The sequence below is a fragment of the Lathamus discolor genome, chromosome 7 (assembly GCF_037157495.1).
Source record: "Lathamus discolor isolate bLatDis1 chromosome 7, bLatDis1.hap1, whole genome shotgun sequence".
Classification (NCBI taxonomy): Eukaryota; Metazoa; Chordata; class Aves; order Psittaciformes; family Psittacidae; genus Lathamus; species Lathamus discolor.
The window spans coordinates 11,501,223-11,528,806 of record NC_088890.1 but is presented as its reverse complement, the minus strand read 5'-3'; the positions used below and the strand labels follow the sequence as shown (position 1 = coordinate 11,528,806).

General features: G+C 41.2%; 1 protein-coding gene across 4 annotated transcripts in view; it reads left to right on the top strand.

The window, feature by feature from the left end:
• LOC136018300 (contactin-4) overlaps window positions 1-27,584 on the top strand; it is a 336,419-nt gene that overhangs the window by 265,162 nt on the left and 43,673 nt on the right. For all 4 annotated transcript variants that reach the window (XM_065687395.1, XM_065687396.1, XM_065687393.1 and 1 more), the window contains 3 exons: window positions 5,717-5,853; window positions 7,281-7,410; window positions 10,860-11,010. In XM_065687395.1, the coding sequence (XP_065543467.1) occupies window positions 5,717-5,853; window positions 7,281-7,410; window positions 10,860-11,010 (418 nt within the window). The remainder of the gene's footprint in view (window positions 1-5,716; window positions 5,854-7,280; window positions 7,411-10,859; window positions 11,011-27,584) is intronic.

The window sequence follows — 27,584 nt, the reverse complement described above, 5'->3', positions numbered from 1 at the left end:
GTTTAAATATAAGCATGTTAAATGGAGCTGGTGGTGAGAGGACAAAACAAGCAGCACTGGGAGAGGCTGCTCTGCCATGCAGGTAGGGCTGCTGGGCTGGGGACAGGCACCCCAGTACAGGCTGAGGAGCTACACCACCACTGGGAGCATTTGTCTGCCAGAATTATGACCAAAACCATTCAATTTGGCACTGGGCTTTCCAGTCAGATCATCACTGTCTTACATGGCCTCATCTGCTCCCAGCCCAGCACTTTACAGGCAAGCCAAGGCGAAGAGCAAAAAATTGCAGTTAAAATGGTTTCTAAAAGTGTCAGTGCAGCAGCATCCGCATTAGCAGAGAGACGCTCTTATTTGTAACTAATTACGGTTCTTTGCAGCATTTGTAAGATATTCAGCAGAAACCATTTAATTGGCTGGACTGCTTTTCAGATTAAATACTTCTCAAATCAAAGTCCCACCAGGAATTTATGTGGCTCCATAATTTTGCAGTGAAAAGAGCCTCCCTTTCATCAGTGGGCCTGTGTTTTATTTGTGTGAAAGCCACTTTATGCCACTCTATGAAACAACCTCAAATATAAATTGTATTATGCTCTTCATTACGGTTAGAGGTCTAAAAAGGAAATTTGCATAAGTGAAAATCAGGCGGTTGTATGTCTCTATTCAGTTTAGGTCCCATATCACAAACAATTTGCTGAAAATTCAAAGCCACTTGAAGTAAAATGAGTTTCTGGACTGATAAAAACGCAAGAAAAATCACATGATTAGGACAAGTGTATATTATTAATTACAATTTTACATGTCTCACTAGAAAACCCAGTTTGCTACCTGTTATGCAGATACATTGCCAATTGATTTCTCATTTTCAGGCATCTCCCTTGTTTCTATTCAAAGTTCATTTTATTCATAGTTCTCAAATCCTGTGTCATTACAGAATATTGTGCCAGTTTAACTCTTGGTTAACCACCACTTAAACACTTGGCAACAGCCAAATCCATCCTTCCAGAAAAGGGCAGTTGGCCTTCAGAGCGACCGTCACAGTGCCCAGACTCAGTTAGTTACTCTCACCCTGGGGAAAATCACTGCTCAGAGGGAGGCTGTTGTGACTCCTGCCAATGGAATACGTGTTTTCTCAGACTTTATTGTGGGTGGGAATAACTCTGAGGTTTAAAAAAGTTGCTGCCCAAGAGAATTTTTGCATCCAGAACAAGTTTCCTCACAGAGAATAGACACATTTCTCCTCCACTTTTCCTTTTCCAAGGGAATGCTGAAAACCTTCTTATAGAGAAATCAATTTTCAGGAGATTCAGAAAAACTGTTCAAATTATTATCATTTTGGCTTGGAAAATAGCTCTCTAGCAGGAGAAACAAAAATGCAAATAGGCATGAGATATCAAGTGTAAAGTCTACTCATAGAGCACCCCACACCTCCTTCACTCCCCTGGGTAGCTGCAGTCTGGACCATCCTGTATGAAAAGTAAATAAATATCTGAGGACTGGTCTCTGTGAATGGACTTGTAATACCTACAGTCTTTTAGTGTCCAGCATAACTGGGGAGAAAGTCATGTAATGGTGCAGAGTAGCTTCTGGAACAGGAGCTGAGTAAAAGCTAGGGACAACTTAAGTATTTTACCAGCTAGGTTAATTCCTTCAAATGTTCCTCTGATATTTACTATTTTAGTCCCAAGCAGAACTGCTAGGCTGGTTCATGTTGGTTACTCTTCCAGACAAGAGGAATGGAGACATCCTGCTGGGGTGGTGAACCTTCCAAAGATGCAGACAAATGGAGGTGCAGCATTCAAGCAAATTACTTTGGTGGAGAATTTGCACAGCTTTGAGGTTGTATAGATTTCAAATAGTCCTTAATTGGCAGTAGAGGTAAAGATGAAGGGATTAAGGGAGGAAAGGAAAAGAAGAGGAGAAGTGGTAATTCAAAGTCTGGTTTCACATTCCTGGGATCGTTGTTAAGGATAACAAATTAGGGACATAAGGGGGTTGTTTACAGAAGCTATATCCCCATTTGGACCAGAATGACGCATGCAGTTGTCGGCACAAACCTTATACACTGGCTGCATTCTTTATTTATAATTACTCATCTATTTTTCCCATCTGTTTTTCTTGCTTCTTATGCTTGGCTTTCTGGTCTTTAGAGTTTTCTGATCCTGGGCTCAGTGTCAATCTCCTTAGAAAAGATATAGTAATGGGCAAGTCATTCAGCCTTTCATCTGCCATTAATGATGAATTACACAGCCTGCACTAGGTCATCAGCTGCTATAAATTGGCTTAGGAACACTGAAATCAATATACACTGACTGAGAATTGGATTCTGTATATGTATTAGTACCTCATTTGCTTTAGTCTTTTTGGTTGTTCTGAAATCACAGACAACTTCTAAGTCCTACAGATTTATTTCTGGTTTATTTCTCACAATGTTCCCATAATCCTTTGGGGTTTTTACTCATTTCTGATGGGATGCATCATCACCAGCTCTGCTATTTCATTTCCAAATGCCTTTTAGGACGTGATTTCTGGTCCAGCTTTCTAGTGCCTACTTTAGCTTTCTTTTTCTTACAATGAAAGATGGAATCATTCTGGATTTTTTTGGTCTTAGAAAAGTAAGAGTATATTTGAGCATACTGTCCTAGTCACCTGATTGAAAATGTCCCACTTTGTGTTGGTGAAGACTGTAAGGTGATCAAAGGTAAACAGATTTTCTTTGCACTACTGCCATGATTTTTCTTCCATCCCTCCTGAGTACAAATTCAGACAGCTCTCATCTTCTAGGAGGGGGATATTTTTCTTTAAAGCTATCCTGATATAAGAGTCATGCTTATATTTCTAAGCTTTTTCTTCCACTTTATAGATTTAGCATATGAATTTTTCTTGCAACTCAGATGAATTCTTAATCAGCTTCCATGTAATTTTTTTCTTTAGTACCATATTTTTCCTCCAGTATGTTTCCAAAGCCAGTAATATCTAAGTACTCCAAGTAGGCCCAAAATAGTTCCAGACCATTTTCATATGAAAGAATTCATCTTTGGTCAGCACCACTGAAATGATCTGAAGGATTTCTTTCTAGAGCACTACTACCAGTCACAAATTAAACCTTGTCATTATCTCAAATGATGTCGCTATGCCAGAAAATGTAGCATGGAGCTGGTTTCGTATCCTTCTTTGAATTACTTTAATTATCGTGCTTGAAATCTTGTGTCGTATTACCATGTCTTCATATTATCCCCAATGGGAAGTTGTCAAATTTCATTATGTTATGGCAGCTCTCATTTGACAGCTCAAACATATTTGCTGCATGAACCAGCCCTTGTGTATTACTCAAGATTAAGTCAGGAGTGTGCCTGCTATTCTCTGAAAAGAACTGTTGAAAGGAGAGGTTGACCTAATTAGAAAACTCTCCCAAAGAGCAGCAGAGAACGAAGCTCCTGTGAAACAAAGGACTCCTCTGGTTTTCACTGAGATTCATCTTTTGACCTATTATACTCCTTCTGTACTTCCCTGCATCATAAATGGCTTTAGGATGGAAAGTTTGAGCGGTTAAAATAACTGGAGGGCTGAAAAGTGGCCCACAGTCCAAGGCTGCATCTCATGGGTGCTGCAGAAAAGGGTAAAATGAACAGCAGGGGTGGCAGCTTCCAATACTGCATGTTGAAGTCTCAGCACTCTTAGGGCAGGAGCTCAGATGTGCAGCCTGCAAAGTACCCGAGAAAGACAGGACAGGTAGTCTTTTACTGTGTTGAGCGAGAATTTTCCCTTTGCAGAATCTGCCTAAAATAAGGATCAATACTGAATTTTCTTTCTTTCCCACACAAGAGTTTTCTTTCTTTTTACATAGCATACACATACATGTTACAGCACAGATGTTACTTTTCATGGGTGTTCTTGCTTATCAGGTTATTTTCAGTTGCTTTGTCTGATTTTTTTGTTTGGCTGGCTGGTTTCAGGTGGAAAATCAGTGAAATACTCAGTACTGCTAAAAACACAAGCGGATCTGTGTGATTTTTATAGAGCTCCTTCTGCGGTGTTATAAGACTCTCTTCAAAATTATGAGTTGGATGCTGTTAGAATAGTAAATATGTAAATTCATGAGTAATTTGCAAATGTCCTTGAGCCACTGAACCCGTTGCAATTGCGCAGCGTGTCTCACTTCGATGGAATTGTTCGAGTTCTTACTCCATATGACAGAACTGACTTTCATCTTCCTACATTTAAAAGCCTTCTATTTCATATCTCTTTAGATACAGATTATAAACAAGCTTAAACTATTACAGGGGCAGGAGGGGCAGTCAGAGACGTGAACACTGCTTGCCTCTCCTTGTCAGCTCCTTCTTTTTGCTTCTGCCTTGTCATTACATTCAATTCGCCTTTCTGCTTTTTTCACAAGTCCCTTGGAGTTAAGAGGCTGTGCAGAATTCTTCAGCTTTCTTCTGTGCTTTGTAGGCACAGTGAGAAGAGCAGTGTGTAGTGTGGTAGGTGTGGGATTATGCACGTATCTGTCACAGCCTGAACATAGTTTGAAAAGCCACTCAGATCTCCAAATGTGTGTGTTTCCAGCATCACATCGTGGCAGACGTACCAATATTTTCAGTGTAATCATACAAACTGTATATGGAACTTACCATATTGATATGATATTTTTTAATTTGTCCTTTCAGACCTTCCTGTGACCTGTCCCTATCCCAAGATCTCTAAAGTTGTTGCCTGTCTTTGAGTAATCTTAATTATTTTTTTAATCTGGTTACGTGAGAAAAAGTATTAACCAGGTTCTTGGAGACCTCTGCTGGCAATATCTTCCTACTAAGATTTTCTTATGCCAAAATAAGCCATATGCCAGTAGAAAAATATGAACTTGCTCACCTTTTCAATGGGACTTTCTAAAAAGTATTTTAGGTATATTGAGACAGATGAAGTTTGTGAAAGTAACATAAGGAAGTCAGAGGCTTTGTAGAGCCTCCAAAAACACATGGCAATTTTAGTGGAATTTGCATGTGGAGTCTGGATAAACTTAAGCCATGTCATAAGTGTCTGAAAACTGCCAGTGCCAGTTTTAACCAAATTCAACCAAAATGTATCTCCGATATCTGCTTTTGGACTTTTTAAGGTTTGTTCAATGTCATTAATACAAGTATTGTGTCCAAAATTTTTTCATACACGAGGAATATCTTCCTATGGTGGTACTTGGAGATACATCCCTAATGTAAGGAAAGACTGAGAATTAGGATCTGAAGTAGTGCCTACAACCATGCAGACCTAAGTAACATTAATTTCAATGCAAAGGTAGCTCCAAATTACAAGTGTTGAAGTTGAATGCTAAATTTTAGAGTTTTGAAGCCTAAATCATATAGATGCTGAAGAAGAAAATGTCTCTATTTGAAAGACCAGGGGTCTAACAGTGCCATTAATAAAAAAAGGGTAGCACATGGACTGTTGCTTTGGTTTTGTATGATGATCAGGGTTTCTGAAGCTACTGTTTTTCATCAAATGTTTTAATTACAAGTAAAATGAAATCAGGTTCCGATCTTGCATGTGCCACCTTCAGAAGCAGAAGTGGACTCAGGGGAAAAGCTGTCTTTAGCAGTTATTGACCGTGTTATTAAATCCAACCCTTAAATGTGCTAATAGAGAAAGAAATGGTCACTTGCTTGCACCGAGAGAGCACGCTGTTGATTACAGATATAACACTTTATTCGTTACTTCTGCACTGCAGCTCAGCCCAGCTGGATTCAGAAAATCAACAATGCACATGCAGCCATAGAGGAAAGTGTCGTCTGGGAATGCCGAGCAAACGGGAGACCAAAGCCCTCGTACCGCTGGCTGAAGGATGGGGAGCCGCTGCTGCCCCAGGTAGGCACCACTAGAGCCCTTTGCTGAGGAGGAGGGTCACAGGCTCTGTAAGTCCTTTCATGCTCCGCCAGGTTTCTCATCTCTGTATGTTTTATTACTTTTGGAATGGAAACAGAAAGGACAGTGTTGCTTTGATATCCCCCCCCCCCCCCACTGTGTAGGCAGTCCTTTGCTATGCCTGGTGGGCACCACTGTATGGCTTCAGAAGAGCTGCTGTCAGTGACAAGCAAGACACACGACTTCTCTGTGTTCAGAGGTCATTCCTGAAATGAAGTCAAACCTAGGCAAATCCTGTTCAGGTGAACTTCAGCTGCTAATGAAACCTTAGCATTTCTGCTGGTCTTTAACGGTGTTCCTGCTCCTGCTGAGCTGTGTCCCTGTGCAGGAGCATGGCCTGCGGTTGCTAGGGACATGAAGAGCTGTCTAAAGGCGGGTGATACACAGGAGCTGGGGAAATGCACCTTCTCCCACCACCATGGCTGCCCAGCCTCTCACTGGAGAGTCATCTCTCAGTGCCATAATCCCTCCTGTTATAACTACAAATTGAAAACAAGTGACCAAATCGTTGCTTTCATGGTAGCCAGCATTTTTTTTCCCCTTCACTTACTGTGAAAGAATATGGCAGCCCAGATTTGATCAAACCCTGACAAAGATTGCTCAAACATTAGATTTCTGCCCTACAGCCAAGTAGAAAGCCAATAGCTCTTTATATTACTGGTTTTTTTAAATGGTGAAACTCCTGGGGAGGGAGGGAACACTTTGCTGTACTTATTAAAATTGATAACACAAGCTCCATATCCTTAGGCTGAAAAATGATACCCCGATCTTTTGTTCCACACACTAATTTTACTTGCTTCACGCTGGTCACTAGCAGATGGTCTTGTACTTAAACCACATTAGTGGCTGATACGAAGTAAAGGATCATTAAATTATTAACATCTATATTGTTTTCAGTAAACTGCAGAGGGTTTTAAGTATTTCTCTCTGTGCTAGCTAATATGGCAACCAGCTTTACTAGCCTTCATTGCCATATATACTCGTAATACCATTGTTTTAAATGTTTTAAAGAAAACAGTTGGCTGTGATATGCCACTATAGAACAGAGGTGCATTTTTTGATTCAGGTTTATCTATTTGAAAGGGATATTAATCTAAACGGTTTGGATATTAAATCACAGAGAGGTCAAGGGAAAGTCCTCCCGTTTAAATTGTATTTGCCAACTACTATATTGGTTTTACCATTTAGTATCTACCGTGATATAAATTTAGCTGGCGCACAAATAGATTGGAGCATGTAAATTCTTCCCATTACTGCTACATATCTTTTTGTCCACCTTGGTATAAAACACAGCACAACCACTGCTGGGTTTCTGTTCTAAGGAGGGATCTCCTTATTTACTTTTCTATTTGTTTTACTGTTTCCTACAGGGCAGAGTTCAGCTAGAGCAGGGCTCGCTCACAATAACAAATGTCAGCCTGTTGGATGCCGGCATGTATCAGTGTGTAGCAGAAAACAGATATGGCATCATTTTTGCCAGTGCAGAGCTGAGTGTCATAGGTAAGTTTACTATCCTGAATGTTGCAAACCACCCAAAAGCAGCAAAGTCTGAATAGACCTTTCATCATTCTAATGGCAGTTGTAATGCTCCTGTCCCAAACCCTCACCAAGAACAGCTCCTGTCCCACCTGCTTTGTGTGCACCTACTTTACTCATCCCTGTTAATACCTGGAGAAGCTCCTATGAATCCAGGTGGTTAATTACCTGATGGGAGGGAGTACAGATAATAGAGCCAAGCTCTTCTCAGTGGTGCTCACTGCCAGGACATGAAGCAACAGGCACAAACTGAAACATAGGAAATGCCATTTAAACATCAGGAAAAGTTTACTGTGAGATTGGTTGAGTACTAGAACAGGTTGCCCATCCTTGGAGATGCTCAATGCTGAAATGGACATGACCCCAGGCAGCCCACTGTAGCTGCCCCTGTTTGAGCAGGTGTACTACGGGACCACCTCCAGAGGTTCCTGCCAGCCATGGCTGTCCTGCAAGTAGGTACCTCATTCACAAATATTGCTCTTGTATGACAGGCAGGCCTAGAAACCAGTATGTCAGCATAGATTTGTAGTTTCAAAGGGTTAAATAGAATTCATGATTACAAAACAGCGGTTTAGTTGTTTTCAAAGTGAATGTTCAATAGCATCATTCTCTTCTTTATCCTGAAGAATAAAAGCATGAGGTCTTTTCTGATTATGGCATTTTCAATTATCGGTCATTTTTTATCAGCACTGATAGATGCCTGCATAGAAAAGAAAAAAATCATTTGAAAGATTGTCAGCACTGCTGTTCAAGAAAAGTACAATAATGCTCAATAAATTAGACTTCAGAGTGCTAAGATAGATTGGACATGTTACTGCGTGAAAGAAATCAAAATAAAGTTGCTGATGCTCTTCCAGTCTATTCAAAACCCTGGTGAAAATGAGCCTTTAGGAGGAAGGCAGATCTACTCAGAAGACAGAGTCTTGGGCCTTGCTGGTGGGCACCTCCAGGGCCTCCTCATGCCCAGCAGCACCCAGGGGCCAACCTTATGTCTGCATAAAGAGCAAAGACTTTGGAGAGCCTTCTCTTAAAAACCTGACAGATTACTTGTATTTGGCTGACTTCTCATTTGGTTATGCAATCTTGCTTCTTCGTGACGTGTGAAAAATACCAGAATGGTGTGCTGCAGATTAATTCCTATGGATCTGTGATTTAATTTGGCATATTTTTAAAGAAAACCAGCATGTTTTCCTTTTCACTGTAGTTTTCAAAGGAGGTCAGTATTCTGAGCTCTCGCTGAGAAGCGTTAGCTTTTCAACAGATCTTTCTGGTATAAAAATGGTTATTTTAAAAGATCCTGACGTTAAGCACTTGAAATGATTAAACACCACTAATAGAAAGTGAGACTTATAGCAAAATTATGTGAAAAAAGAGAAAATTACAGACAGAGCTTTTCTCAGAGTGATTCTTCTCTATTATTGTTGCCAATTATATTGCCCTGAATCTTCAGCTGAAAGCAGGATCCTGTTGTGCTGGCATTGTAAAAATGTATAGTAAGATTCAGTCATCACCTTAAAGAATTTTCAGGCTTAATGTTCTTAAAGAACAATTAAAATAAGAAAAAATAAAAAGGGTGGGCCTACAGTAGAAAAATAAAAGTCATTAAAATCCTCATTTTACATGCAAGGTGTGAGGAAATCAAATGCTTTACCTTCAAGGTGTCACAGGGAAGCTGTGCTGAGAACTGAGCCCAGGGTTTCTAAATGTCAGATGACAACATTTTGAACGTCACAGAATAAAACCCATATTGTGCAGCTCCTTTACCTCACACAGGACCAAGCAGGAAGTAGTAAATGACTTGCAAAAAACGCAGTCTAAACTGTTCAATACACAGATAGAAATAACAGGATTATTCAAAAATTTATTTTGCTCATAAGCTCTGGACAATCATCTAAGACATTACTTCCAGAAGTAATGTATCAATTATGATAATACGATATAAATAATAGTCCATCTGGTTCTAAGTGCACTGGTGGGAAGTTGTCCTTAGGATGGCTCCTTTCATTTTGAAGTGTTTTGCATAGCTGCTGTTGGTTTTCAGATGGCTCTTTCATAGTCCTTAAGAACATGCATGTTTTCCTCTATGCTAAAATGAAGTCATCTCTGGGTAGACATAGAACACAACACAGCTCATAGAGTAGTGAACTCTGCTTCATGAAAGTGGAGGACGAGTTATATTTAAGCATAAAGCCCATCCCATTATCAATATAGGATTATGTTTTATATATCCAAAAGAACTGAGGCAGATGAGATGCCCTAAGAAAAAGGAATTTGCTTTCTTTATCACATGGCAGGTTTTTGTCTACCTGCTGCTTCAGGTAAGATTTAGATCATTTTATGGAGCATCAAGCAGACGCAGTGCACCGTGATCTAAACTTTAACCGCTGAGGGTGCAGCAGGAAAGTAAGTGGAGGAAAATGCTGCGAGTTCAGGGGATACAGGAATGGCGCAGGCATGCAGCTAGCAAAGAGCGTGGAGAGAATTAGAGAGGACTGGGAAGAGTTTGTTGCAAGCTCCTGTCAGCAAAGTTATAGCGAGCAAGGCAAGAGCTGTTCATAAAACCCTTGAGCTGCCTCACCTGTTAGCTTTGAGCTTTCTATATTGAAAAAAAAAAAAAAATAGTTTTCTTACTTGATATAAATAAAACCTTCTGGCTGTCTTTGGAGAGTTTACTACCAGAGTCAGTCGAGAGGCAGCCGCCTCAAAGCTCTGCTTGCCATCAGGTCTCATCAAATAAATCATTAAAAATCCTTTGAGGCAAGAATCAGAAGCCAAGCCATCTCCTCCCTCCCCGGCCTGCCTTACAGCCAGTCTGCAGACTGTCTGCAGGGCTTTGGTGGTTGCTTCAGTGAGTATCTGACTGTTTCTCACAAAATGGAAGAGTGTGCGTGAAGGGACTAAAAAAAGATTATTTTAGAGTATCTCGTACCCTGGTACTTACTTGAGTCTTGCCCTGCTTTGCTTGGTTCAGTACTTGGCCGTGTCAAGGTCTCCCACCTTTGTAACATTAAAATCAAAAACACAGTTTATGCAACTTGCGAATCTAAAACATTAAAATGCCATCTTTTCTGGAAATGATGATCAAGCTGTTATGACACAAAAAAAGGGATACATTATACGATTCATGCATGTGTAGTTCTTAGGGGTGCTGTCCCAAGTTAAGTGTGCATGACACCGACTGTCTGCTGCCTGCCAGGTTGCTGGTTTCTGAGGTTTGTAGCTGAACTGTTTGTTTCAAGTCTAAACAGTGTTGAAGCATTCCAGCATCTGTTTGCCCCATCTGTACATGCACACAGTTCATAAAGTCAGATCATTTAGGAATTGCATCTGAGAAACAGCCCTCGAATATCGTAATGTTCAGAAAAGCCTGACTTTGGTTTCTGATCGGTTGGTTTGTGTTTTTCTTCTTTCAGCTGTCAGTCCAGACTTTTCCAAAACACTCTTGAAAAAGTTAACTCTTGTCAAAGTGGGTGGTGAAGTAATCATTGAGTGTAAGCCGAAAGCTTCCCCCAAACCTACTTATTCTTGGAAGAAAGGAAGAGAGATCCTAAGAGAAAATGAGAGGTAATGTTTCAAACTAACCATTTCTTTCATTAGCCTGCTCCAACCCAGGGACTTTCAGCAATGAAGCCTAAATTTGTCATTAATAGCTTCTCAAAATTGACTTACAAATAAATGTGAAAACAGCCAGTGTTCAATCTCAAGGAGCTGGGGGTGAGATTTCTATTCTCATTGTGTTCATCCAGCCTCTGTGTACTATTAAAGCATCCGTGCCAAGCAGCTGATAAAGATACATTCTAAAAAGCAAATATTTTGCTTCTGCATTGCTCTAAATAGCCACTATCAAAAAAAAATATTTCCCAGGAGATAAAACTCTCCACCACAGATTACACTGCTCTGGTACATCACTCAGTGTCCCACAGACAGGAATCATTTGGCAGTAACTAACTTGGCAGTCCCAGCACCTGACTTGGAGATGGCTTTTTCAGACTAGCCAAGCCATTTGTTTATTAACCTTTTTTTTTCTAATTTCAAAGGTGAGCATTAGTAGGAAGCAGAAGGCTACATTTCATATTCCTGTGCGTGGTTTTGCAGTGCTTTCTGCAAGGCCATGAGTGACTCTGTAAAGGTGAAGTTGTGTTACCTGTCCTGCTTGCATAGTGTGGGAGAGTTGGGACCGAGAGAGCTGTCCTTGACAGTCCTCAAAATATGGCGCACCACTGGGATTGATGGGAAAAATCCTGTCCTATTAATAAAGGTCCAAAATCCAGAAATTACAGGAAATTATTACTTCTAAAAGCTTAAACCTGTTAGAGCTGGTTCTGGAAAGTAGTTTTGCTCAATTCAACCTGCCTGCCTGTAATGTACATTGAAATATATGCTATGGCAATGTGTACAAGTATGCAAAAAGCTATAGCTCATTTAGAGTCAGATGAATTAAATAATGAACAATCTATTTCTGACTTATTTATCTCGTGTGACCTGGTCTTTACAAAGTTGTTGGCTGTGGACCATTTGACTTGCCTCTTGGGATAAAAAGAGTTGAGTGATCAATTACTCAGAGCTTCCTCTAGCAGGCAGGGTACAAAGCTGTGAGAGGTCAAAGTTATAATAGATCAAAGTATATTGATTTTTAAAACTGAAATAACCTGCTCTTCTGCTGGAGGTTGTGCAAAGGATTAGAAGTACTAAAGACTGGAAGTTTCAGAGTGTCTCCCATCCTCACCAGCACAGTCCATAACTGAAATGTGCTTTTTTTTCTCGGATGCTGTTCTAGGCACAGCACAGTTCTTTCTCCTCGTTTTAATTTAGGAGTGGGAAAGGAAGTGTTAGTTTATTGAGCAAGGGCTTAGGAAGGGAAAGGAATGCGAGCACTTTCTTGCTTGGTCACTGCAGTACACTGCTGGCAACAAAGTGATTTTTTTTTTTAGCACTACTCTCTCACCTGCAAACTTACCTAAAAATTGAACACTGTAATAGAGCAAAAAACCCTGGCTCCTGATTTCCCAAGGGAATGTGATTCATGCTCTAGTAGCATAAGGCTAGGCAGTAGCCCAGGTTGCCTGTGTGCTTACTTCCAAATAACTTTTGAACTGGTTATTTGATGTAGATGTTTCAGTTGGTTTCCTCCAAGATTAGGAGAGCAAGAGATATACCTCAAAAATAGCAGGTTTCTGCAAAGCAGGTGAGAAGTACGTATAGTCATTAAAACTTGCTAAATAGCACATACTGTGCTGGCCACAGCCCCTGTGCCCGGGCAGACTCTGGGCAGAGGCTGGGAGGACAGGCTGTGAGTACAGCATGGTGCTCTGAGCAGCTCAGTGTTGAGCTCAGACGCAATCCGCAGCAAGGCTGATGTGCTGGTGCTCTTGGCAGCGGCAGGCTCAGTGCTGTGCTCCTCCTGCCAAGCGCGCTGTGCCAGGACCCGGAGCCTCCCACCCGGGCACCAAGCCCTCGATGGGAAATCAGACGTGAAATGTGCCCAAGCAGGTGTGTAATTTTCTGCTACTTCAGCCCAGGGGTTTTTCCACCAGCCAGATCATCCAGAGGGGCCTATCTGGCAAAATGTCTTAATAAACAGCGCTCTGTTGACTTGGCACTTGGACCTGTTTAGCTCTTACACGCAGTTGGTTATGTCTCTCATGGGGATGAGGATGTTGAATCCTCGCCACCGCCTTTATTAACCATTCTTGCAGTTTGTACCTGGAGACAATTAGGAAATTATATTGTCTTGTATGGTTGCGGCATTGTTCATCGTCACTGTCTGACTTCAGGGGCAGCAGAGAAACAGTGCTTCACGTTCCTGTATTTCTGGTTTCTTTGGGCGCTGAAATACTATCTCCTTCCTGCTGTCCCAGGGGACTGCAGCACTGACTGGAGTCCAGTCCTAGTACCTTCCTACACCCACACTTAATGTGTGGGCTTCAGACAGGAGCTTTCTTGGCTGTTGAAAGAAAAAAATGTTGAAATGCAGGAAGAAAGATGCCAAGAAAAGCTGTTGCTGAAATCTCTTCATCTAGGGCAGGAAACAGAACTTTTAGACAGACGTGGGAGATGAAACTTAAATTAATTCAAGTTTCAGAGAAGCACCTGAACATCTGAATACCTCTCCAAACTGAATTTGATCATGTGAAGGTTAATCAATATAGATGATCCTTCCAATTCCAGGTGGAGTTAAAAGCAATGTTAATGTGTCAGTCCTTGCTTTGAATTGCGATGTACAGCCCGATGGCTACCATGGCAATCGCTCGAGTGTTTCTCCTGGGGCTTGTGTGACTTTTCAGATAGAATGTAATGTTAGGGACTCCTTACTGGAGACAGAAATAGTGTGCCTCAGATTTTGCTGCCAGGACTCTTTCTCTGGAGGTTACTGCTGTCCAGGAGGCAAAACTAAGTGTGTTGTTCAGTGTTTGCCCAGAGAGCAGAGGCTACCATGGAAAACAAAGCTTTATTGTTTTAGGTTTCATATTCTTCTCTGGAGGCTGAGGTAGTGTGTACTGCACCCCTAATGAATACCATGCCCTGAAGGCATCTCTTACTGGTGGTTGAGAACTGTGCAATCGTGTTATTAGAAATTCTGCCCTGGGGTATAATTATATTATTGCAGTCATTAAAGTCAGTTCATCTCCATAATAATGGAAATCCTGCCTTGAAGGCCTAACTGAGTCAAAATAATGTTAGTAGCCTGACTCCAGAAGGTAAATTTTATATACAAACAGCTATAGCACAGATAGTCTTTGTTTCCAAGCAGCATTTCCGATATATCTCTATTTCTGTATGGGTAAAGACACAGAGATATTTTTCTGTCCGTGATCTTTCCTTCATATTTCAGTGCAAAAAATGGCTGTTACACTCTGTGGGAAAGGTTTTCAGTCCTATTAATGCCACTCTGTACAAATCAGCCTCATAGAGCCACTGGTAGAGAAGAGCAGGTGAGTCTGCTGCTTGCCACAGCATCTCACACCTTCCACACCACAGGGACAGAAGGCATGACTAAAATGCACTTACCCTCTGGGAATCCCTTGTTCAGGAATAGGGGATATCATTTAGACAGGAATGGTCACCATAAAGCTGTATAGGCTGCATCCTCGAAGAGATAGTAGTATACGAGTAGTGCTTATGACTCACTTGCCCCAGCACATTCCTCAGGCAGAAGCCATTTTATCCTTTCAATATGCACTCTTGTGCATATAACCTGGAAGTTTGAGCTAGTTGTTGAGATCTGCAGCTGGCAGGGAGTCGTTCCAGAAGCCAACAAGCACTGGGAACTCAAGGTGTAAGTGGTGTCTTCTGGTGATTATAAACTATGATTTGGGACATGTCAGATTGTTCATCAAAGACAGAGTTGAGTTCAGAATGTTTTTCACTTACCATTTGGTTTTCCTATATTCATATTTCCAGATATGTTTAGCTCTGATCTCTTTATTCTGACTAAACAATAGGAGAAAAGAGATTTTGGAGAGCTGGGATCCCATTACATAGGTTCTCTTTTCTCACATCCCAGCTTACATCATTGTCACTTGGAAGGGATGCTGGACTTAAGCCTGCGAGATCAAGACAGAGAATGTTGCTGCCCAGCTGCCTGAGGAGGGCTGGCATTCAAACAAGACAAAAACTCCTGCAAATGGGGAGTGCACAGATGGTAGAGCCAGGACTCATGGTTTTGATTTAAATCTCAGTAGCACTTTGGTCTTATAATCTTATGTCTTCATCCCCCTGATTTTATGAAATAACATAGTCAATGTCAAGTGAGTTTTTGGATCCGTGGCATCATATACATAGGACATAGTCATAATATAGTCATTATACGTAGGGACATGGTCTTACGCACTTATCACACCATGTGAAAGACAGATAATCTGAACTGTGCCTCTACTTTGTTCCAAAGCTGTCTCAGAAACCAAATCAATCATTCCTAGATGCCAGTTGGAGTTACAGAGGTAGAGGGTAATTTTACATGAGATTTACCAGTACAAAACAGAAATCCATAGTTACCCACATTTCAAAAAATTTCTATTAATTGATGGCCCCTGTATAACACTGAAGTGAATGAAAGCAAATCCTTAATGGAAGGACATAACTTCCCTTCTAAAGCCAAACGTTCTTCAGTCAGTGGTATTTCCCTTTTGTGACATTTATTTCCTGGCATTACATTACAGATATTATTCATTGGCAGGAGTAGGAGGAGTAATCATGACAGTCAGATTGTTCTTGCAGGATTTTGTTAATCTTCTCCTAATAATTCAATTACATCTAATACAACAACATCAGATAAATTTGTTACTGAGACCAGTGATTTAAAACCTTTATTTTCAGGTGATCTTATCACAGAAACCTTTCAATTTCTTCATAATTACGGTGTGGGTTCCCATGGAGAGCTGCACTCAGTTGCAAATGCAAGTGGTTCATCCTCGTGGTGGTGGAAATAAGAAGTCACAGTAGCTGCCATCTCATTCATTCAGATTTCCTGGGTGCAGGAGGGATATTCAGACTCTGTGTGATCAGAGACAAATCCTGGAACTACGCAGAGCACTGCCAGCTGAAATTGAAATAAGCCTCTGTCACAGCTGCTCCCACACTCCAAACTGCTCCAAACTCCACATCCTACAATGGAGCTGCAATTCTCTTTGAACTAGAGATCAGGAAGCATTTTTTAAATCATTTAAACCAGTTAAATCAGCAGTTAATTTAAAGCAGCTCATTTTAAAACAAATCTCCCTTAATTTTCATATGGTTTTCCATAGCCCACAAAAAACCCAACACTGCAATGCAACAAATCTGCAGTTGCTGTTACGTAGGGGCACAGCATCCGAAGGTTCGCCATGAGAGCGCTGGGTTTTAATGTTAGAACTGAGACTGGTCCTGTGATCTGCGTCAACAAACTGAGGTGCTTTGTCACTCCAGTGCATATATTGAACTGTCTTCTAATAACTTGCAACCAGAGGCCATTTTGTTAGACTTTCTTAAGAAAAATTCTCATGGAATTGGTCAAGAGGTGTATTTTGTAGTTGGCATAGAATGATTTTGCTGGAGTAGTGTAGGAAGGGGCTGTTAGGCACTGCTTTGTAAGGCAAGGTTTGCATCACTTTCCCTGCAAGTCTCTCCTCTTTTCTCAGGCGCTTGTTTTGGACTTTCAGAAATGACTTTTAATTTACTTGACATAATGGTAATAATTGCATTTATTTATTTCTCCCAGGGTTTTGTTTTACATACCACGACAGAACAAAGGTGAATAGCTTTAAACTGAAGGAGGATAGATTTATTAGATATTAAGAAGATATGAGGATGGTGAAGCACTGGCACAGGTTGCCCAGAGAAGCTGTGGCTGCCCCATCCCTGCCAGTGTTCAAGGCCAGGCTGGACAGGGCTGTTCTAGTGGAAAGTATCCCTGCCTGTGGCAGGGGGTTGGAAGTGGATGAGCTTAAGGTCCTTTCCAACCCAAACTGTTCCATGATGTATGGTATCAGTCTGTCACAGGGACATACTGTCACTTCCCAGAGGTGAGGCTATAGCATTGTGTGGCTCAAGAGCAGATGAGGTAGACATTGTGTTTCAGTCTCTTGGTCTACCACGGTGGCTTCCTGCTGTGCTCATTCTTCCTTCCTCCCCAACTGTAGACTGCGTGGAGGAAAACCAAGATAGGTTTTATTCAGGGAAATACTGTATTTCTGCCAGTTTTGTGATTTCTTACCAGACGCCCACTGAAGTGTTGATTAGCCAAAGCACTGCGGACAAGCTGTGGTACAGCAGCAGGATGAAGCACTTCAATCAGGGCTGGTTCTAATGGCCACATGAGTTGGAGAGCCCTGTTCTGGGGTGCTTCAGAGCATCACTGCAAGGAGGGGCGCAGGGCTGGCAGTGTCAGCTATCTCATGCACTTGGTAAGAGCTTGCATGTGTCAAAATCTAATGTGTATTCCCTTGAAATAATGAAAGTTTAAAATACGTACACAATGCTCTTCATTCCTAATGTTCTCTTAAAGCTCTTGGAAGTCACAATTACTCTGCTACCACACTTGTGCTCAGTGTAGGACAGAAAAATAATTGTACTTTAAAGCACCAAAACAAATTGCTGTTCTCCTATAATTGTTCTTGTAAAACCCTTACATCATTAGAGCTGTTTCTTTTCTATGAATATACAGTACATGCATTGTTTATCCAGTTTAATTGTAAGGAAAGAAATTCATAAAAAACAAATGATGTTCTGTGCTGGTAGCAAAGAATATGAAAGTGTCCAATTAAACATCCACTCACTATGACTTGTATAATAGCAACATCTGTTATCTTAATTAAACAAGTTTATGTATAAAGGGACCCTCATAGTGCACTTCGTTAGAGCAGGATCTGACCTAGATACTCCAGGCACGCTCACTATCCTCATGGAAATTTTCCCAGTTGGTCCCATTATCTTGCAATCTTGACAAGTTTTGTGATACATGAGCACAGTCTTGCACACACAAAGTCATACTGCTTAAAGCAGGAAGATTGTTGGGTTGTTTTTTTTAGCTGAAAACCAATACAAGTGCAGAAAAGCAGCATATAGCGCCACTTACCCATTGACTTCAGTCACAGAAGCATTTGGAAGTGTAATGAGTGCCTGGCCAACTTAGACCTTGTCAAATAAAGTTCAGGAGAGAAAACTGCACTTGCAGAAAGTGCTTACAATTCATTTTCAAACGGGCCTATGTGCTTCAGGATTTAAGTAATTTAGGACCAGATTTTTCCAAGTATTTCATTGATGCTTTCCCCCCTGTAGCCTAATCAGAGATGAGCTAAAAGCATAAGTTCAGTTTTGAAAACCCTGGTTCCCTGGTAACTTCTGAAAAGAAGATGGGTAGTTGAGACTGGGAAGGAGCAATGAGAGTCCAATGGGGTCTCTCAGGACCCACCTGCAAACAGAATCCAAAGCAGAGCTGCCCCAGAATTCCAGTCTCATCAGAAGGAGATGTGGTGTGCTGCTCAGAGCCTGCGGGAAGATCCAGAGCCCCTTGCCTGGGGCTGTAGGACTCCAGGCAGCTGTAGCTGAAAAGTGTTTCAGATACGTGAATACACAGCTGCGCCTGCAGGCTGATTAATATGGGCAGGGAATGTTAATTTGTTCGTGAAGAATGCCGCCTGACACAGGCACTGCCAGCTGCTTCAGAGAGGAAGCTGAAATCCTGCCTGCGGGAAGCAGAGCCTCTCCATCCCATCCCCAGTGCCCAGGCCAGCATGAAGCCATCAGGAGCCACAGGGTAGAGCCCAAAGCCACAGCCTATCTCTTCTTCTGGGAGCTGGAGTGGTTGTAGCCAAGGAAGAGCGGAAAGCTCTCATCTGATTTTTTTTGTAGTCTTCTACACTACAAAACTATTCAAAAAGACTTTTCTCTGTGGAAGGGGTTAGCCATGGTTTTCTCAATGGTTTCTCATCCTAAGGACTTCTCATAGCGGTTCTTGATTTATAGACCCCTCGGTTGGGTCTAACAGTGTTTTTCTAACAGTGAAATTTTAATGTGTTCACTTCAATGCTATGTCATTTTAAGAAGGATTGTGAAATCAGACAAGAAGAGAAAGGCTTTTCTCTTATTCTTTTAGTGTGTCTTGAGTTTAAAAAGTTGTCTAAGTTCCAACTTTCTGTTTGTTGCCTCAAACTTCCTAATTAGTGGCTAATTACTTTAAACAGCCAGAAAGAAAATGGCAATAGGACAAACAGCACACCTTTCCGAGTCCGGTGCCAGGGTCCAAGCCATGGTTATATTTCTATACTGATTACTTGGTAGATGAATTACCAGCAGTGGCTTTTGGACATGCAACCTAGTGACACTTCAGCAGAAAATAAACCCTCAAAGGATGCTTCACATTGTTTTGCATTAATTGTGTTGACTGTCTTTTTCTTTTTCTTTTAAATAAAGCACCTGTGCCATTTCTTTTAGGCAAACAGGTAACCAAACCATCAATAACTTGACGGGTTTTCATTACATCCTGCCTAGGCAAAATGAAAAATGACAGCCTGCAAATAGCTTTTTGAAGTTTGATTCAACAATGCAGCATTCATCTTAGTTTTAAGACAATGGCAGAATATGGCTCTGCTTCATTGGAACATCTGAGATAACTTTTACCCTTTTTCTGCAGAAAAAAGAACTAAAATGAACCAGGAAGCCACTTTATTCAGTGGTCAGAGGTCCTGGAAAGTAGCTGTCCTTGGCTTGATGGTCTCATATTCATGGAGTGCTTGTTTCCCAGCAGAAGCTGGTTTTAGCTCTGTGTTGTCCTAGAAGATCATGGTATGTTTTAACACAAATTTGTCATGATTGTGGGTCTGTCAAATCAACACTAAACACTTGCAGTGTAGTGTGTGCCGGTGCTAAAAACCACTAATTTGTGTGCTCTGAAATTGGTGAAAACCAGTCACTGTTGCCATAGTTCTCTTTAGGTCACTAACTTTTCCTTGCTTATGGATACTTACATGGACCTCTTTTCTTCCTGTGTATCTGGCAAAGACAATCAGTCCTGTTGCTTTGTAGTTCGAGATACCTGTCATGTGCTTGTGCACATAACCCTATAAATGGTCTCTCCACAAAGCTTAGCTGTGCATCTGTTTCTCTTTAGCACCTTTCTGATGTGACTGAACCTTTCTTCAGCGTTGATAGTAACTTGATGACTCCGGTTCATTCTTGTGTTGCCTTTTGCTTCTATTCTTGAGCATAAGTTTCTAGGAAGAGGTTACGTGAGAAGGGTTGGAGATTTATTTAGAATCCAGATTCGCTGCTGTTTTATTTTGTATACGTAAAGTCATTGGGCTGATCCTTAAAATTCGAATGTCCATTTATCTGCTGTTGTAGAGCTAGGAAATTATTTCATATAACCAGCCCCAAACTGTTGTCAAGCATACCTGAGATGCCAATGAATGTAATCCCAACCTATGCCAAGTTTCAGCTGGTGTTTCAGAAATGAGACTCTCTCACCCCTTGATGCACTCTCCTGTAACATCAGCAATCTGTTCCTATTTTCCCAGCAGATTATTTTCAGTGTCGTGTTATTGTAGTATTCAGTGATACACATGTAGGACATCATTGCTACCTCTGCTGCTGCTGGAATGAGCTTGCGACCACAGCTCAGGTGTGCTTTGACCAAACTCACTGTGCTGCTGTGACACAGGGTCTCTAGAGAAGTCAATGGGCTTTTGCCTTGGCACCTGTGTATTAATTTTAAAAGTAGAGCCCTGCTTGCAGAGGCATGCAAAAGGAGAAAATGCAGTATCCAAGAGCCCCATCTCAGAGGCATCAGATGTCCAGAGCACAGTAAGACATGTCCTATGTTTACACATCCTTAACAGAAACACCGTCACTCACTGCATGCAGTTAAAAAGCTGCTGCTTTTCCTGCTTGAGGTGTCTCATCTTTATAATTATTAAGTTCATCCCTAGGTGCCGTGCATAAGGCTACAGATTATTTCTCCCACTCTGTAAAGACGCTCCAGGAAAGAGCGAGTTCCTCCCCGCAGTGCTGTTGTGTTGGAGGCAGCAGGATCTGGCTCCCAGCAGCGAGGCAGGCTTCTCTCTGTTGTAAGCACATGCTGCAGCCAACGCTTTCAAAAATAAATGCCTGTAATTAGTCTCCTGAATGCAATTTGAAATTGATGTGTAGTTCATACTTGTCCTCCAGTTGAACAAAATAGTAATAATGATTTTAGTAAGTCTGTAGCATTTTGAAGGGGAAAAAATTTCATCAAATATTTCTTCTCTTGAATATTTTCATGACTGAGAGTAAGAAGGTAGTGATTTTACACTTAGGGCTACATTTTAAGAAACACATGTTTAAAATCCAAGGAAATAATTATATATCTATGGGGGGAAAGGATTCCTAATGAACTTTTCAGACAACCTACCCGACTTGGTGATATTTTTGATGATTATTTAAACATAATTTTTAAGTGGTGCAAATGCATCTTTGGATCTTGCAAATCTATATTAATATCAGTTACAATCGGAGTGGGTAATTTGTACTGTGGGCATTCTTTTGTTGAAACTAGAGGAAAAAAGTGTTATCTTTGAAAGACTGTCTTTGGCCTTCTATTCAGGTGGTATCATCTGGAACAAATAAGCTGAGAATGCATTTACTGCTTCGGCTCTAATCTCATGAATGCTTCCAGAAATGGTTTATGTCAGCAGCTGATGCACAGAAAATCTTGCATGTTTTGGTTTTTTTTCCTCATAAGAGAACCATTTTTATGAGCTTCAGTGGAGTTCCCTTTAATGTTCATGTTCTCCAAGCCTCTGAAGCATTTGTTGTAAGTAGTGATGGCATGTGCTTGCTGGGGAAGGAGCTGTTGTCGAGGGTGGCTGGAGGCTGTGCTTGCAAATTTGATTCCTCAGTTTTCCACAGACCCTCTTCATAGACTGGAAGTCATTCAGACTGTGCCTCTGGCAATGGTCACAGCACCTGCTGGTCTGTACAAGATTCACCTCACTTCTGAGTGTGAGAGAATGCTTTGTGGGGAGCAGCATGCCTCTGGGTGGGTAATTTGGCAGAAAGGGATGCTTTAGCCTTTCATGGGGTGGATTGCAAGTGCGCTTTGCCCCTACACTGCCACCAGCAACAGCCGCTCCAAGGGAGAAGTCCTGAGGCTGCGGGTGTGGAGCATTCCCATTCCCATGATTTATGGCAAACTTAGTCTATAAAAATAAACTGCAAAATTGAAGAGCTGTGTCAAAAGGGCAGTTTCCCATGGGGGATGGCCTTCATTTCCCACCAAAATCAAAGGAAAATTGGCTCTTTGCACCGTTGGACCCTTCTATACTTGAGAAATCTTCCCGTATAGTTCAAATTATCATTGCCTCATGTCTCAGGAATGAAAGCTTCCCTTTGCTTTACTCAAATCTGCTTCCTCCAATATTTATTTTCATGACATGGTCTTTCTCACTGTATTTACTTTAATTTTGCTTGTAGTGAAAAAACCAGCAGTATGGGAGAGAAGGCAAAAGATTTCTGTTATTTGAAATTCACCGCAGCCTACTCGTTTCCTTCAGGGTCCCTAGCAGTGTTTGTATTTGGTTTTCATTTGTTTCTTCCCGTTATCAGCATCCCTTAAGAAAGATATTTTGTAGAAAACTGTTCTTCTTGGATAACCTAGGGATATTTTTATATTTGAATTATGACTGTAGGCATCTTTAAACAATTTACATGAAGTCTCTAATAGCAGTAAATGCTTTCCCTCCCACTGCCCCAATCCCTCGGGATGAGGTTTTGTCACTTCCACGCTTGTCTTAAAAATTTATGGACAAAAAGAGAGGATGATGACAAAACACAGCTTTTGTGTTTATAGATATTAATACAGGCTAGGTGCAGTATTATTTATTTGGACTGCTCCATCACTGCAGATAAACACTTTGTTGAAAAAGAGAATTGTCGGAGAACTTAGAATGCCAGACCCATGACTGGTTAAAACTGATACTGAATACAGTGGTGCTGTGTTGTTTGATGTTGCCAAAGGAGCCCCTGCTGTTTTCTAAAAAAATACATATCTGGGCAAAATATGTTCTTTTTTTTTCACTCCCCTTAGAAAAATATTTACAGGGGTTTATGAAACAATTGCAGTATATACTCTCCTCACCTTTAGTTCTTCATGCTTAGCTAGCCTGTAAATGAAAAGTTCCAGATGAAAATATATTTACACACAACTGTTCACATCTCTGGAAGAAGTGTTCTTAGCATTTTCTCAGAGATCAATATTGAGAATTAAGTAAGAAAAAAAAAGGGAGTACTCTATTTTTCAATGCAGCAAGGTAAGAGCAGCTATTACCTGGGAGACCTTCCAGAAGATTGATTTTAATTCTTTTTTGCTTTTTTAATTTTTTTTTTTTTGCTTTTTTAATTTTATTTTTTTTTTTACTTTCCCATTGCACAGAAAATGCCAAAATGAACCCAAATTCTGTGCACCACAGATGTCTAGCCAATTCACAGTTGCCATAATTTACTACTAAACTTCCTGATGTCCTCTGTGACCCCATTGTACTAGTAAAAATGGTGCAAAGGTGATGTTCCTCAGTGCCTTCTCCAGCCAGTGTTTTTCCTTGGACAATATCTATGTATTTTACAGATTGAGGAGCACTCCCACAACAGATAGCCCAGCAGCCCCACGTAGTTGTGCAACCCATAACCTCAGGAGTTCAAACACTTCATCCTCAGGTTCTTCAGCTCCACTAGAAATGTATCTGCAGCAAAGCTTGTGGGAAATGTTCTACTGAAGTCAGTACAACAGGGTTTTACCTTGGTCTATTTTGAGCAAATATAGTTCTTACTTGAAAATTAATTATAGGGAATTTGCTGTTAAGAGACCTGCCAGTTGTCATGTATAAGGAAGGCCTTATCTAATGCCTGCTTTCACCAAGAGGAAGACATGCACTAAATTAAATGGGCTTTGACTGAGGCTCTAAATAAGCTCAGGCTTTTCTGTGAACCATGAAAAGACAAGTAGTTATAGACAAATAAGTGCCAAAGCAGCTGTAGGTGGTTGTCTAAATCAAACCTAACAGGACCTGGACAAGAAGTTGCTAACGAGTAGAAGACTGCCTGTGCATTATGGCTGTCTGCATCAGTTGTGAATTTAGATGGACAATCAAGTGGAAACTGCTGTACTGCTGATCCAGCAGACAGTATTGTCCTGCATTTCACCCAGACTTATCCTAACAGCTGTTAGACAGAAACACAGCTTGTCCCATCCTTGCTTATGTTGCTGTCCTGACCATAGCCCTCAGGATGTGTTGATGCCTCACACTGCTGGCAGTGTGCACACTGTGCCTTTCTCACCCACTTTCAGAAACATCTGGAGTAAGAGGATGTGGGCAAAGCCCAGGCCTAGAAAGCCCTGTCCTCTTAAGGGTGGATGCTCCGCAGTTTTGTCTGGTGTCGGTGTGATGTGGGAAGTCTCAGACAGCACGACAGGATGCTGTCTGGGGTTTAGGATCAGGGCTCTCTCCTTGCTCTTTCCTCCCCACACACCAGGGACCACCAAGGGTGTTGAGTGAAGCCTCAAGAAGTCGGCTTTGACCTCGGCATATATTTCAATGAGGATTAATGTTATGAAGCAGGGAAAGCTCTGACCTTACTGTTATTTATTAACACAACATTGTAGTCAAACACGAAAGCAGCATCCCAGGGCCAGAGAAATTATTAGCTGTGGGCCATACTCCAAACCAGCCCATTCTTCAAGTGAGAAGCAGATACTGATGAGCAGTGTCCCTGATTTCAGGGAGGGCTGTGCTCTGAGCAGTAAGTCCTCCCTTTCAGCCAAACCTCTGAGTATTTCTAAATTTCACTGTATTTTCCTGAAATAACCTAATGGCCAATGCTGCATTTATGAGGTCATTTTAATAATCCCAGTCTCTGCCTCATTGCATCGGAAGCTTTATTAAAATGGTAATAAACTGCTACAAAGACCTGCGATAAAATAATTTGATAAATAATGCAATTGCCTAGAATCATTTACATTTGCAGTAGAGTTCTGGTGTAAAACAAAGTTGCTGTGAAGCTAAAAATTGCTCTAGATATTCCTGCATATGAACTATGGGAAAAGACTGAGCAAATCCACTGCTGAGGTTGCAGTCGGGTCTGTCTGGTGCTCCTTCCTCTGCTTCCAATCCTCCTCAGCTCAAGCAAGGCACCAGAGGATGGACAATAGGCCATTCATCATGTTGGGTGAAATACAGTTTTTCACAGGTACATTTAACCTAAATCCTCTCTTAGAAGACGGATTATCTCTTAGAAGAACTCTGGCATCACAGTCTCTTTTCAATAGCCATGTCAGCCAGTGCCACAAAGGCTGTACATGAAGGGATCAATGGTTGTTTTATCTCAAATTACACTCAGTGTGTGTTTCTTCCAACTGACATTCATTCAGATGCTTTCTGTAAGACATCTTTTCTCCCTGTAATAGAAAAAGTATAAGACATCCTAAGCATTGTTTCCTGTGGAAAAAAATATATATATTCACTTGGCTAAGCATGAAATATTTGGGATGGATGTGTTTAATCAGCAGTGAAGGCAAGTGTAGCTGTGCTTGTGTTTCATAAATAAAAATGCTAAAATTATCAGATAAGAAACAGCATACCTTATTTAATTACAGCAGTTCTAATAAAACCATTTGAAAGGAATAGAAGTTAGTTTACAATTATGATTACTTTGCTCCAAAGAAACACTGGAGCTCTAACCTGCAGCCCCATAGTTGTGCTGCCTCCTATGCGCTGCATCCCTTGGGAAGATAACCACTACCATCGCACGCATAACCTGCCATATGCACTGCATTTGTAGTCTATTCATATCCAACATGCTTCCATCCGCTGAACAGAAAAATAGAGGGCAAGCTGTGTAGAAGATATTGAGGGATACCTGCAGCATCATCTGCCTGGTGCAGATCTTCTGTTGGCAATATGTGTGCTTTGTGAGTTAGAAAATAATTCACAAAGAAAAGGTTAGCACATGGACCTGCTGCTCATCTCTGCGAAGGTTTTCACCAGGCAACTGCAAGGTGCAGGTGAGGTTGAGCAACCCGTGGCTCTGCGGTGCTGAGGTGTTTGGCTCCTGGACCTGTATAGATTTTCTTTTAATGAAACAACAGTGCAAGATGTTACAGCAGGTACCGTAAGTCTAGGATTTTTAGGCAAACATTCTTTCAAAGCTTGAGGTCAAAGCTGAGCAGCAGGTCGTAGGCATGCTTTTAGATACAGTCAGGCACCCACAGGTCGGATTTCCTTGGAGACGGGCTGGAGGTAATCAGTAATTACTGATACTCTGTTTTATGATGTGCTCTGGGAGTTTGGCAGTTTTCAGTCATTGTTTATATTCCAAATAAGGTCTTGATCTTGTTTTCACAAAGTCAGTGATAAAACTCTAACTGTTCTCATCAGGACAAGTGCTATCCCTAAATGCGTATGTTACTGACTGAGAAATATTTATCTGTTCCTGGGAATCCTGCCCAGCAGTGCAGAATGCTGTGGTGAGCTGCATGAATCAGATGTTGTGCTTAATTTGGGGTTGCAGGTAACACAACCTGCTGATGGGAGACTTAACAGATACAGCAGATGTGTCATGAGCGAAAAATAAGTGCTAATAGATCAGACCAAAATGATTATGCGCTGCTGGTTTTCCTCATACTGCTCCAGGTCTGCCTGACCTTTTCCATCCATCTCCAGTTGCTGCTGGAGACACCGGGCAAGTTAGTGTTGCTGTATTGATCTCAGCAGAGGACTGTGCTGATGTGGCTGTGATGCTAAAGTGTGGGTCCTTTCTTGGTAGCTTGGGTATCCTTTCATAGCAGAGCTCTGTGCAACTGCAGCATACACTTAGATATATAGGTCATCCATAATGACTTGTCTTTCTTTCATGTACTTCTCAAGGACGTTGCCAACTAAATAGACAAGTGCCTTAAGATGCATTCACACCTGCAGAGCTGGGAAAGGGCACGTGCAGGAATCGGGAATATGACATCAACAAGAAACTGCTATGGAATCTCTGTGCCTCTAGGTTAGGAACAGGTTTCTGTAGGGTGATGCAAAGTGTTCAGTTTGCAGCTTTTTACATTTGCTGCTGCAGTGGCAAAAAAGAAAAAAAATAGGCAAAGAATGCTAGGGAGGAATGTTTTCGGCATTTTTAAAGGTCCTTTGTCCCCAGAAGAGTTTTGATCAAAATACTGACAAGGTCAGCTCTTCCTGGGGTAGAACCCAAAGCTTCAGTTTAGGAAACAAACAATCCTTTTATCTCCTAATTTCAGATGTGTCTCTGCTCTCCATGGGACTGAAATCTCCAGCTGACACACAGACCAACTTAAAATTGCTATGTTTAAAATAGATGACCTTTCTTTACATAAAGATGCTAAACTATCTTGTATCATCTTTTTCTTTTTCAAATGGGTATTTTTGTCTTCTTTGATTTTTCTCTGCTATTTGCAGTGACCATGAGCCAGGTTAGCAATAGAGCAGTTGCGTTAACCTGTGCAAGAGGAATTTTAGATTTTTAGCTGTTGTTATCACTGTTGTGGTTAGTGGTGTCAGGGAACCCAGAACATTCGATAGCAGGTCAGTAACTCATTTTTTGAGTTTATATTGGTTTAGAGAGGTGCATCCTCACTCAGCAACCATTATGTTCTGAATGCATGTGTTTATCAG